At 40.7% G+C, this 12,581-nt stretch overlaps 1 protein-coding gene across 1 annotated transcript in view; it reads left to right on the top strand.

Annotated features, from left to right (window-relative positions):
- Window positions 1-12,581, top strand: part of LRP2 (LDL receptor related protein 2) — a 195,359-nt gene that overhangs the window by 161,827 nt on the left and 20,951 nt on the right. Inside the window, exons 63-69 of the mRNA XM_054562744.1 lie at window positions 946-1,074; window positions 4,336-4,467; window positions 5,550-5,681; window positions 7,598-7,741; window positions 9,187-9,352; window positions 11,010-11,138; window positions 12,227-12,447. Coding sequence (XP_054418719.1) covers window positions 946-1,074; window positions 4,336-4,467; window positions 5,550-5,681; window positions 7,598-7,741; window positions 9,187-9,352; window positions 11,010-11,138; window positions 12,227-12,447 — 1,053 coding nt within the window. The remainder of the gene's footprint in view (window positions 1-945; window positions 1,075-4,335; window positions 4,468-5,549; window positions 5,682-7,597; window positions 7,742-9,186; window positions 9,353-11,009; window positions 11,139-12,226; window positions 12,448-12,581) is intronic.

Genomic DNA, 12,581 nt, shown 5'->3' with positions numbered 1-12,581 from the left:
ACCTAGGACTGCAGATCTCTGCTGACAGAATTGTTTAGCCAGGCCCTAATAAACATGCATTACTCAATTGCAAATCCGCCCCACCTACTTTGGATCTATTTGCTTCCCATCAGTTCTGAATGTCAATAACCTCACTCAGCATTCCTTTTAAGACATAGTTCTTAAATCTGTTCTATTTCTTTGTTTTGTTTCCCTCGTGCACTTTTGCCTCAACTGTTCTTCAGTTACATTCAGCCCATTGGGAAAAATAGATGAGCGATCATTTCATCCAACTAAGGTTTTACTTGGGCCTTTGTGTCTCAAAGCCATTTCAACTTCATACTCTTACTGTGTGGGGCCTAAATGCAGTCGGCTTTTTCCACACTGAAAATTTCTGGACTTGACTTCCATTTCTGCTTGTAAATCAGTCAGTTCTTTCCTGAGCTTACTTCTTTTTTACACTCCTTTGCCAAACTCAGGTAATGGCAAGAAATGCACATCTCTAACCCCCTGTTTTCTCACCCCTTTCCTGAGACTGAAAACCTCAGCCAGCATCAGGTCTGCCTTCCAGTTTTCCTGGAGCTTTCCCGTTGCATAACACGGCTCTCCATCTTTCCTGCCTCCAGTGTCAGTGTCCTCATGCTTTGCCTCCTGACTGTGAAGCCAATGTCAGGTGGCTGACGTTTTTGTTATGAGGCCACTTGACACCCATGGCTTCCAGGGTTGTCATAGTACGGGAGCATCTGAGCTTTTACTTGCTTCAGCCCAGAAGTGACACATGTCACTTTTAACCCATAGTCTGTTGACTGGAACTAGTCACATGGTCTCTACACAATTGCAAGGGAGACTGGGAAATGTTGGGAGGCACAGGCTTGGTGGGCAAGCAGTAACTATCCCTGCCACAGAGGGAAGCATCTGGTTTTGCAGAAGAAAAAGTTTTGACTTGAATTCGTTCTTACATTATAGGTGTAGGTCCGACTCCTAGACCTTGTAGAGAAGATGAATTTAAGTGTAGCAACAAGCATTGCATTTCACAGCACCTTGTATGTGATGATGTCGATGACTGTGGTGACCAATCTGATGAAACAGGTTGCAGTAAGTACTTATTTTTATATTTCGTTGTGATAATTTAGGCCTACCTAATGAAAGCATTCAGTAACGTAAAGTAAGCGATAGCCACATGTTTCTTTAATTAGTGTGCTGAGCTGCAGTCAAGCCCACAGCCGCCTGGAATTGAGCACTTACTCTATACCAGACATCGAGCTAAACGCTGCATGTGTTATCTCATTCCACCTTTTCAGCAGTCCTGGGAGCGAGATTTCTCCCTCTCTCTTTCCCTTCACAAATGAGAAAACCAGTGTAGAGGTTAAATAAAGGGGCCACGTCTTTCAGTAAGACGTTGAGTCAGGATTTGGGTCTGATCTACCTCACTGCAGGGTGCATCCCCTTCCCAGTTGAACTGGTGCCTCTCAACTATGTATTTTGTGTATCTGTCTTCACATTTTTCCATCTTAAGCCAAATGCAGTATCCTTGGCACTCAGCAGAAAAGCTTCTGAGGGCGGCTGGTAAAGATGGGAATGTCACAGGGGACCTTGGAAGGAACCCTTATTTTTATTTTTAAAGTAGAGGGGGAAGTTTCTGTGGGAAGATGGTGAACACAACCGAGGGACAGTTCTGTCCTGATATTGTGATGGAAATGTGGGAATGTTATGTTAATAATTCATGCCTTTGTAGTCCTTTATAGTTCTTATGAAAAGCTTTCACATACATTATCTAATTTGTCACTCAGGTTAGCCCCGGTGGGTCACTGCTAGTATGTCTATCCATAGAATAAAGCTCAGAGAACTTACGTTACTTGCTGGAAGTCACACAGAGTGGCAGAGGCAGAACCTGAACAGTCCCATGACTCCAAGCCTGGAGAGCCGCCCTCTAGTTCCTCTGCTGGGAGCTGTGTCTCTTTGGGTGCCCACCAACTCCTCCACGCCTCAGTTTCTTTATAGGAAAAGGAGGGAGTCCTTCAACACTAGGAACCTGTGACGTAGTCATCTCAGTTAGCTCCACGTGCTTTCAACTTCTTGGCCTTTAATCACTTTTTTCTGAGGCATCCCAAAGATTTCATGGAAGCTTTTTGGGGGGTTAGTTACAAAGGGGGAGGAATGACCAGCTGTACCATGTTGATTTGGTCTTTATTTCATACACTTTCTTAGTGGGGTTTGGAGTTTTTTGATATAATGAAGTACTTGATTACTTATTTTTAAAAAGCGTGAACATGGCAGAATTTGCAAAACTGGTTGTTTGAGTTTGCATCCAAAGGCTGGAATGTGTAAAACTAATCATTGAGGAGTTTCTAGGAGTTTCTAGGAGTTTGGAGTATTTCCAGGTTGGGGTTGAGTTAAACATGGTTTCTCTTTTAGTTGCCTATGCCAATTAAAAGGCTTGAAATGAGCTACAGTAGTTTTTATTCAAATGAACTTTAATTAAATAAAATTTTCTTTAAAAAATTTTTGATATGCTTGGGTTTGGGGGAATCTGTTATATGAATTAAAATGGTGACTATTTTCAAATCAAAGTAGTTCTAAGAAGGTCCTCAACTTTGAGGAAGAATCTCATGTTGTGTAGTTTCTGCTTTTCTTAAGGACTCTTGTTTCATCAATGTGTGGTTGTTCAGAGCTCAGACTTTATTATAAGGCTTTTATGTTTGTAGCTTTGAAGTATGAACTCCAAGGGCAGCATCCCAATCAATGACATTGTGCTTTATTTAGTGGTTATTTTTTCTTTGAAGCTCAAATGTTTTTAGTTTATTCAAACCACATATACTTATGTAGTCACTCTACCCTAAGGGACTCTGAGAAGTGGTTAGGTTCACCATATTGCCTACTGTAGAAGACAGGTAGAAAAATGACAAGAATGAAAGGCAGATAGCTTAGATAGATATTTGGTAGAGACAAGAGCTGGGGACAATGCTAAGCAACAAGTTGTCCTGAGTAGAGTCTGAACTATTGAAAGGCTATCCTGGAGGATCTGGACCCCAGAACAGCAGGGATAAAGAGAGTCAGCCATATGGGCCCTACAAAGATAAACTATTAGTTGAATTTTTTATTATGAAAGTTATAAAATCCAGAAAATATATTAACAATCAAAAGTAAAAATCACTTGAATCCTATCATTAAGAGAGGACTAATCCAAGTTTGGTATTTCTTAATATTCAAAAAAATTGTAAAGAAGTGTTCTATATTACAAAGATTACAATATTTTACTCCATTTTTACTAGAGATATTTCCCATGTCAAAATATCATTTGAAATCATGAATTTTAATGATCATGTGGCAATCCATAGTGTAGATAATCATAAGTCATAAACATTGTTTTTAAGATGCATGTTTAGCCCTGGCCAGGTTGCTCAGTTTGTTGGAGTATCATCCCATATACCAAAAGGTTGCAGGTACAATTCTGCATCAGGGCACATACCTAGCTTGTGGGTTTGATCCCTCAATGGGGCATGTATGTGAGGCAACTGATCGATGTTTCTCTCTTATATCAATGTTCCCCCACTCTTCCCCTCTCTCTAAAATAAATAAACATATCCTTGAGTAAGGATTAAAAAAAATAAGATGCGTATTTATTTTCATTTTTAATATCCCTGAAACCAGGATATATCTTAAACTTAATAACATGCCATAGTGTACGTTCCAGATCTTTTCTATTTTAGTGTGACATAAAATAATGGTGCATCAGTGGGTGCCTTAGATTTGATAAAACACCATAAACCATAATTTAGTTCCTATGTTGAATGTACATTCAAGTTGCTTTCAAAATTTTCTCATTATAATCCTTAAACATAAATTATAGTGCATATGTTTATTCCTTCTTATGGGAAAATTTATTCATGTGAAATAACTGGGTAAAAGAGTATGAATATTTTGAAGTTCTTGTTATTTACAAATCACAAAATTCCTTTCCATGTATATCAATTTATGGTTCTTTTTTAAAAAAAGTCTTTTATTTATTTATTTTTTAAAAAGATTTTACTTATTTATTTTTAGAGAGGGGAAGAAAAGGAGAGAACATTAATGTGTGGTTGCATTTCATGTGTCCACTGCTAGAGACCTGGCCTGCAACCCAGGCATGTGCCCTACACTGGGAATCAAACTGGCAACCCTTTGGTTCACAGTCCAGGGCTCAATCCACTGAGCCACACCAGCTAGGGCTCAACTTATGATTCTAATAACAGCTGTATGACATATGACCAATACGTGCATTTTATTGCACTCTAGCTAACACTTACTTAGCAATGTATAGTTGTGATTGATCTGGTTTATACCTTCCATTTCCAATGCTGAGATTTTGTTTTTCAGATAAAGGAAAAGAAAGATCATGTGCTGAAAATCTGTGTGAACATAATTGTACCCAATTAAGTGAAGGAGGATTTATCTGCTCCTGTAGACCTGGGTTCAAAGCTGGTACTTTGGACAGAAACTCCTGTGATGGTAGAGTATATTTCCTCCAATTCCCTGAGGAGAAACTTGTACTTTTTATGTTCTCCACTCATTCCCTTTTATTAAACCACTATTTAATTCTTTTTATGGGGCTAAACTCATAGTTCTATCTCATTAAAATACCAATAACTTTTCTATTAGAGGGTGATGACCAGGTCTGAATATGGTCGTAAGTTATAAATTTGTGATATATATAAGCAAAGATGACAAATGTCAAGATCTGTCTTCTTCATTAAATTCATGGGTTATGAAAAACCCCCCCGAAAACTCAGGGAAGCCAAGTGCTTTTTTTCTGTGCTATCTTACCAGTGCCTAGCAGGGGGCTGGGCAGACAGCTCATCCTCAATAATGACTCTGAAATTGGTATGATTTATGAAGTCCTCAGTGATGATGGCTGCTTATTGTTTCATTGTGTGAGATCAAATTTTTTTTTAACAAACACAAGTCAAATTTTTTCTCTTAAGTCAAACAACATATTGTGCACCTACTTATGTCAGACATAAACGAGTTTTAATGTATAAAGTTGGAAGATAGCTCTTCAAGATGCTACATAATGAGGAAGACTCTAAGTGTTTTTGCTTGAATTTACTGTTTCTAACTCCTGAGGTGCCACACTCAAATGATTGGAAGAATTCTTCTGAAAGCTGAAGCTTAAGAACTCAATTGAAAAGCCAAATCGAGTACTCTCATTCCTGAAGCTAGTTAACAGAAGGGAAAAATGGTAATAAACAACATCTGCTTCTGGAAAGGGAAACGTTTGTTCTGCTATTGTACAGTCAAACTGCTTCCGTTTAAACCCTGTTTCATTGCTTACCAGTTTTGGGGCTTTGGGTTTAATAATAGTCCATACCTTATAGAGTCTTTCTAGAGAATTAAATGAGGAGGAAAAACATGGGAAGCATGTGACATAGTATCTGAAACACTAGAGTAGTCTACAAATGTTGGTCTCTGCTTGTTTTCATCTGCAGTCTTTGCGGTCCTCACTGTTTGTGAATATGGATTTAAGCAGAAGCAGGGTTTCTAAAGAATGAATGGGAGCAGATGTTGCATATGTGGTTTTGTTTTGCCTGCAGACATCAATGAGTGTGAGCAATTTGCGACATGTCCCCAGAACTGCCAAAATACTAAAGGAAGTTATGAGTGTTACTGTGCTGAAGGCTTCAGATCCTTGAATGGCATCTATGGAAATCGGTGTGAAGCTGATGGTATGATGGGTTCATGTCGGGACTAATTAACTCTCGGAGAAATAAATACTAATGAGCATGATATACCAGAAAATAAACCTTAGACTTACAGTCTTATTTTTAATTCACCAGTTACTTCCAATACCCACCCTGTCCTTTCTCCTCATTCCTCCCTTGCCAGGTTAAAACAATAACTACAGTATTTAGGAATTCAAACAGGAGTCAGGTGCTATGTTTTATCCTGGAATTAGCCTCTTGTCCACCTTGACAAAAACTTCAGAAGGTGGACAAGATGCCACCGTCCAGAAGATTCAAACGATGCAAGCTTGCTTGTAGGATGGTCATTAATAGAATGACATTAATGACGCTCTCCACAGAGATCAAGGTTTGAGGCCCTGTAGTCCAAGATGGATCACAAAAAACAGTTACATTCAACTGGGGCAAATCAAAGACACCTTGTTGACATTTCCCTTTTTATTGTTCATGGGCTTCTGATTGCAGACAGAATGTGCCAGAAGGCCTGGCACATTACTAATTTCTAACATTAGTTCTACATTTTAGGTTAATGCCAATATTTGAGAAGCAGGCCTGATAGAAACAGTGACAAGACTTAAATCAGAAGGATTATAGCCCACATTTCCACTGGTGATTTGAATCAACATATTAAGAAATGAGGGGTACAGACAGGATTTTATGATCTTACAGATTTGAATTTAAAGTTTGTACTAAGGTTTAAGAACTTGATTAAAAAAATAGCATTTTATTTTGAAAGCCAAGGGTAAAATGGTTGTTTAATTTCTTCATACAAATTGGGCTTTTAACACATACATTTGACTAGCATACTTAAATATTTTACCCTCCAAACATTTTTTACACTGAATGAAAACTAGGGCAAAGGCATTCGAACAGTTGGGCTGATAATTAAGCAGCAAATTAAAAAGTGGTTAAGTCTTTTAATCAAGATGATGACTGAAATAAATTAGAATATTCATATAAAATATAATGTCAAAACAGGAAATTTATAAAATTTCAAAATTTAAGTATCTTTCAAAAGTTACTTAAATTAGACTCAATTGACATGAGGCAAGTATGTTAAATAAAAAAATTTAGACACTGCAACTCAGGATGAGTCACCATTAAAATCTCTGCTTAGGTAAAAAAATTTTTTTTTTAAATCAAGAGCAAGCTGTTTTCTTTCATTAACTAGAAGCTAAATTGGGTCATGGAGCTGATTACCTGTTAAAAGAATCATAAAATCTGTCAGTAAAGAGTGATGAATGAGGACTTCTGGTAAACTTTTAGTAAGTCTATACATACCACATTTCTCCTGTGAGATCGAATGTCTGCAATCTTGTCTTTTATCATTAACAAATAAAGGGAAAAAAAGATCAATGGAAAAGAGGATGCTTCCTAGGGGGCCTTGGTCTTGCCTCACTCTAAACCAGGGGTGTCTGACTTTTTGGTGTCTCTGGGCCACACTGGAAGTAGAAGAGTTGTCTTGGGCCACACAGTAAATACACTGCAACACGTAATCACAAAAAAATCTCATAATGTTTTAAGTAAATTTACAATTTTTTGTTGGGCTGCATTCACAGCCATCCTGGGCTGCGTAGGTTGGATGCTCCTGCAAACTGTTTTCCACTGAGGGCAAAGGATAAGCAACTGATAATGTCCCTAACGGAAATGTTAGCTTTCCACCTGACTAGAGATAAGAACATCCACAGTCCTGGATTTTGCAGCCCCAGTTGGAGAGTCAGCTCTGTCCATCTTGATTAGCTGAGAGAGTCAGAATCTTATAAGAACTCATGGGTTTTTTTGTTGTTGTCATTGTTGCTGTTGTTAAAGGGGGGGAGGATACCTGTTATTTTATATCCTACTTTATATTAAAAAATTTCAGTTAGAAATCAAACATAAAGCAGCCCTTTATTTGTTTATAGGTGACCCTCCTTTGTTGCTACTTCCTGAAAATGTGCGAATTCGAAAATATAATCTCTCATCTGAGAAGTATGCAGACTACCTTGAGGAACAGGAACACATTCAGGCTGTAGATTATGACTGGGATCCTGAGGGCACAGGCCTCAGTGAGTATGAACATTGGCATCTGTCATGGATGCTGATTGGATTAACTGACTTATAAGGTGTTGAGCTCTGGGGAATTTTATTTTTTAATGAGTGGATTTTGTTGCATGAGTGAAAGCGGAAGATCCTTGTACCCAGCGTGCTCCAGACGCCTTAGCGTGGTTGTGGGGCCTGGCCAACCTTCCCCAGCTTCCCAGCAAACCTCTGCCGTCCCTGGGGCTTATGCTTTGAGGACCACGTCCCGTCCTTTTGTTTAACATCCCCTTGTCTTTGCACAGGTCTTGTTCTTCCCCGCTGTTGTACACTGGGCAGATTTCTACTGAAACTTCAAAGACCCAGTGCAGTGGTCCCTTCTCTGTGACACCTTCTATAATTCCTCCTGGCACAGTGCTGTGATGGCTCACCCATGAGCCTGTAACATTTTATACGTACTTTTCTTAAAGTGCATATTATGTTGGATTACAGTTATTTGTCCACATATTTTTCTTCCAACTTCTTAACCATGTGCTCTTTGGAATCAGAGATTGAATCTAATTCATGTCTACATGCCCAGCACCTGGCCCAACTTCCAGTACAGTGTATGTGGTGGGTGCTCAAAAAATATAGTTTAATGAATGAAAACTTGAGTAATGCCTATTGTTGAGTCTCTCATGTCTCTGTATGGTGTGTGAGAAATGTGGTAAGAGTCAGCCAATTTGTTTTCTATGCCTGTCTCCCTCATCTACTAGCTTTATGATCTTAAATAATTGTAACAATTCTCTGGATTGCCATTTCTTATCTGTAAAACAAGATAAGAAATCGTCTTCTGCCTGTCTGTGTCTCAGAGTTGTTTTGAAGGCCATATGAGGTCATAGATGTGGAAATGCTTTGCAAACTATTGAAAACAATGCAATGTAAGATTTATTATTGTGTTTTCACACAGTTATGTAATACAATAAGCTTTTAAAGAATATTACATACCGAGGAAAGTATATGCCTTAAAAGTCACGATCCTCCCATGCTCTTCAAAATGCCGGCTGTCCACTATCTTTTAGGCTATACGTAAAATAAGATTTCTCATCTGCATGGCTCCTTTATTGTCATTGTTACTGAGTAGGATTTCAAACTCAACAACCTGCCCCTGGTTTATCTATATATTCTATTTTAGAAACTAGAACTTGATCCTAGTGAGAGTAAATAGCTGGAAGATATTTTAATTAATTACCTTTAGACAAGGATGACTAAGTATGTCAATGTTATTAATTGAAGCATTTGAAGCTAATAGCTCTTCAAGTATGAGAGGTTTTGAGGTTTGATCATATTGATGCCATTGAATTATTAGTATTACAGGAACAATGGGGAGGTATAGATGTCAATAAATGTATAGTACTTCACCTGACTGGACCCCAGGTTCTCTCTTATCTGAGGGTCTTAACATGAAATTGACATGTGTGTCTTGCCGCTGCAGGTGTCATATATTACACTGTGCTAGGGCATGGCTCTAATTTTGGTGCTATCAAACGTGCCTACATCCCCAACTTTGAATCTGGCAGCAATAACCACGTGCAGGTGCTCGACCTGGGCCTGAAGTACATAATGCAGCCGGATGGCTTAGCAGTGGACTGGGTTGGAAGGTAAGTTTAGCTCCTCTTGCTTTTTCTATTACCTGGCCATAGTCCCTTCCTGGTCTCCTGGGTCCAGGACTTAAGCTGGACCCAGACATGGGCACCCTCAGCCACCGGTGCGGCCGGGTAGTGCCTGGGCTGGCTCCAGCTGCGGCAGCCGCCCCTGCTTACCCCAAAGTGTCCTATAAAGGACATGACAGGATCATGTCCTTTATTCTATGTGTGCCGTGAACACGTTTGGGAGAGGACAAAGGTCAAGAGTCTGCACTTATATCTAGGTGAACATTCTTGCCGACAGAGTTCTGGATTCCAAAATTACCTTTTAATATGGTGGCACTGCTCATTTTGTGAAAAAATGGGACAGCCTCCCCATTCTCCTGGCAAAGCCGGTGAGGTGAAACATTTTCCCCTGCGGTAATTATTTTGGGGAGGAACAGTCCACACCTTGTGTTTTTAGCAGACTATGTTGTCTAAACAGATTGGAAATTTGACTTCCCTGTTTAAGCTTTGGGGTTTTTTCCTCAATAGAGGTGTCAGCTCCATAGTATTCTTTTAGGTTTTCGAGAACCCCAGGAAGCAGAGCTGTACATTTTGGATGATCCCTACATCGGGACCTCTAAGCAGGGATGTCTTAAGGTAGATAGATGCTTGAGATGCAAACAGATGTGGGAAATGTCAGTAAGGACCTTCTTCACTGAAGAGCCTTGCGCTGCAGGAACATTTGCAGAAAAGTGGAGACATCAGAATCAGAGTTCAAGCATTCACAGAGTCCCTATGTCCTTGAAGATGAACTCACAGAAAAACGTTTCCGAGGGAAGGCTCAGGGGCTTGCTGCCTTCTGCAAGACGGAAAGCCGCCTACCATATAAGTTAATTTTCACCGTTAAACAAACTTGTCTGGTGTTCCTGGAAGGCTTGAACGTCTCTGAAGAAGTTAATTAGGTCCCCACTGTGCCTGCAGGCTAACAGGAGAGACTCATTTTAGCATGTTCTGCCAAGAAAAAAGGCCTCGGAGAATCCGGAGCTCAAAACTCTTGACTTTAATACTTTGTCCTGAAAACCAAGCAGGCAATGCCAGATCTGTCTTCATGTTTGAAGGTTTATCTCTTTCTCAGACTTATTGAAGGAGTGAATTAAGAAACGGATGGAAATCTTTCCGCTTGTGAGAGACTGAGGCCTGCAGTCTTAGGGATGGAAGAAGGGCAGGGTGGCCTGGCCGAGTTTGTTGTTTTGGAAGGCCGCTTCTGCCCATCCTCGGAATGGGTCCCTGTTGATTCCAGTGGGGTTCTTGGACTGAGGAGGAAGCGGACTCACGGGCAATCAGAATTAAAGGGACAACCCAAAAGTGCTTAAGATTTCTCCCTGGAAGGACCCGCCGCATAATAATGCCAGATGTAAGGTCCGCCATCATGGCTGATCCTGGCTGATTCAGCTGCTTTGGCGGATCAGGCAGGAGTCCCATCCTTCCTGCCCTTCGCTGCCTGTAACCTTCCAAACATGTCCCCTTGGCAGTCCCCAAGGAGGGAGACTATGCTCAGGTCACCAGTATCTGAGTAGCTGTCTGGCAAGCTGGAACTTCCAAACTAAATGCTCTCTCTTCACACCTGCTCCCCAGAAGTGACCAGCCTAGGCTCTTCTGTTGCTTAACCGTGTCCTTCTAAATTCAGGCACATTTACTGGTCAGATGCCAGGAGTCAACGAATTGAGGTGGCTGAACTTGACGGAAGGTACAGAAAGTGGCTGATTACCACCCAGCTGGGCCAACCGGCTGCAGTGGTGGTGAATCCCAAACTAGGGTAAGTACTCGAAGGAGGAGTCTTTCACGTTCTAGCTATTTTCTACTTGGATTCTCAAAAAATTACATGTATTTGATTAATTTTCCCAATTGTTCTGAAATTATCCTTGGACTTTTTTGGAGTGGCACCTATGACTATTTTCAAGAATCATAATCTGCCCTGAAGATCACTTAGGACCAACCAGGCTTCAGACTGATGATGCTGTGTGAGGGGAAGGCCTCTGGCCACATTTATTCCAGAGCCCAGTTTATCTGAAATCCACACACTCCTCACTAGATTGAAGCATTGGTCTGCACCTGATGACTGGTTTCGATTAGTAGCTGCAAAGTGGTGGCTGGTGGGCTAATATGGCCCATAAGCATCTTTGAGCTTTAAATTTTTTTGTTTTGCTTAGTTGCTCACATAAAAAAAATTTTTAAAAACCTGTATTTGGGGCTTAAAAAATTAGAAGACCTGATAACACTAGCATGTGAGGGAGGTGGGCCTGCCTTGGCACCACGCTGCTCGGGGCTTTCAGACAGGGCCTCGCTCTGCCCTTCACCTGCTGTTTACAGCTGCTCTGTTCCACCCACCTGTCTGGCCGGACTGATCCTTTCTGGGTATTGGAAGTGGCACACTCCCTGGTCTACTCAATTCTTTTATAATTAAGTCTTGATTGGATGCAAAATATTACCTTTAAAAAGAAAGAGTTGCAACGTAAGTAAGCTCCACGATGAGGGTAGGGCTCCTTGTTTTGATCTCCGATACCTCCCAAACACACAACAGTGCCTCTTGCCCAGGAGGTGTTCAATCAATATTTCCTGAAGGAACAGCTTTCATAATGACGTGTATATGATAAAGGGTGTGGGTGTGTATCCTTGGGGGAGGCTGGCCGGTTTCTACTGAGGAAGTGAGGCTTTCCGGAAGGAGGGATCACCGACGCACCAGCTTCCCCTTTCCTCTCTCTGTCTTATAAAGTATAAAGGCGGTACCACTTCTCACTCAGGCCCCTAAGAAAAAGTTGATTTTCCTGTGGGAAGTCCATGCTCCACTTCAGGGGAGAAGCCTCACTAGACGAAATGCTACAAGGAGGGAACCTTCTGTTACAGGATTATGTACTGGACTGACTGGGGCACAGAACCGAAAATCGAGTCAGCCTGGATGGACGGGCAGCATCGGAACATCCTGGTCCGTGCGGACCTCGGTTGGCCGACAGGTCTTTCTATTGATTATCTGAACAATGACCGGATCTACTGGAGTGACTTCAAAGAGAAAACGATTGAAACCATAAAATACGATGGCACTGATAGGAGAATAATTGCCAGTGCAGGTTAGAAATGAATTAGAATTTATTATGTGAAATAATTAATAAATATATTTCTAGTTTCTTTGCCTATTGTCTCAGGAAGGAACACTGATTTTAGGAAATGGTTTATATTTTCTTAAATACCACCCTCACCCCCA

Source organism: Pteronotus mesoamericanus, unplaced genomic scaffold (assembly GCF_021234165.1).
Source record: "Pteronotus mesoamericanus isolate MK-2021 breed Mesoamerican mustached bat unplaced genomic scaffold, CSHL_Meso_final scaffold_651, whole genome shotgun sequence".
In the NCBI taxonomy this organism is placed as follows: Eukaryota; Metazoa; Chordata; class Mammalia; order Chiroptera; family Mormoopidae; genus Pteronotus; species Pteronotus mesoamericanus.
This window is presented reverse-complemented; position numbering and strand designations above follow the sequence as displayed.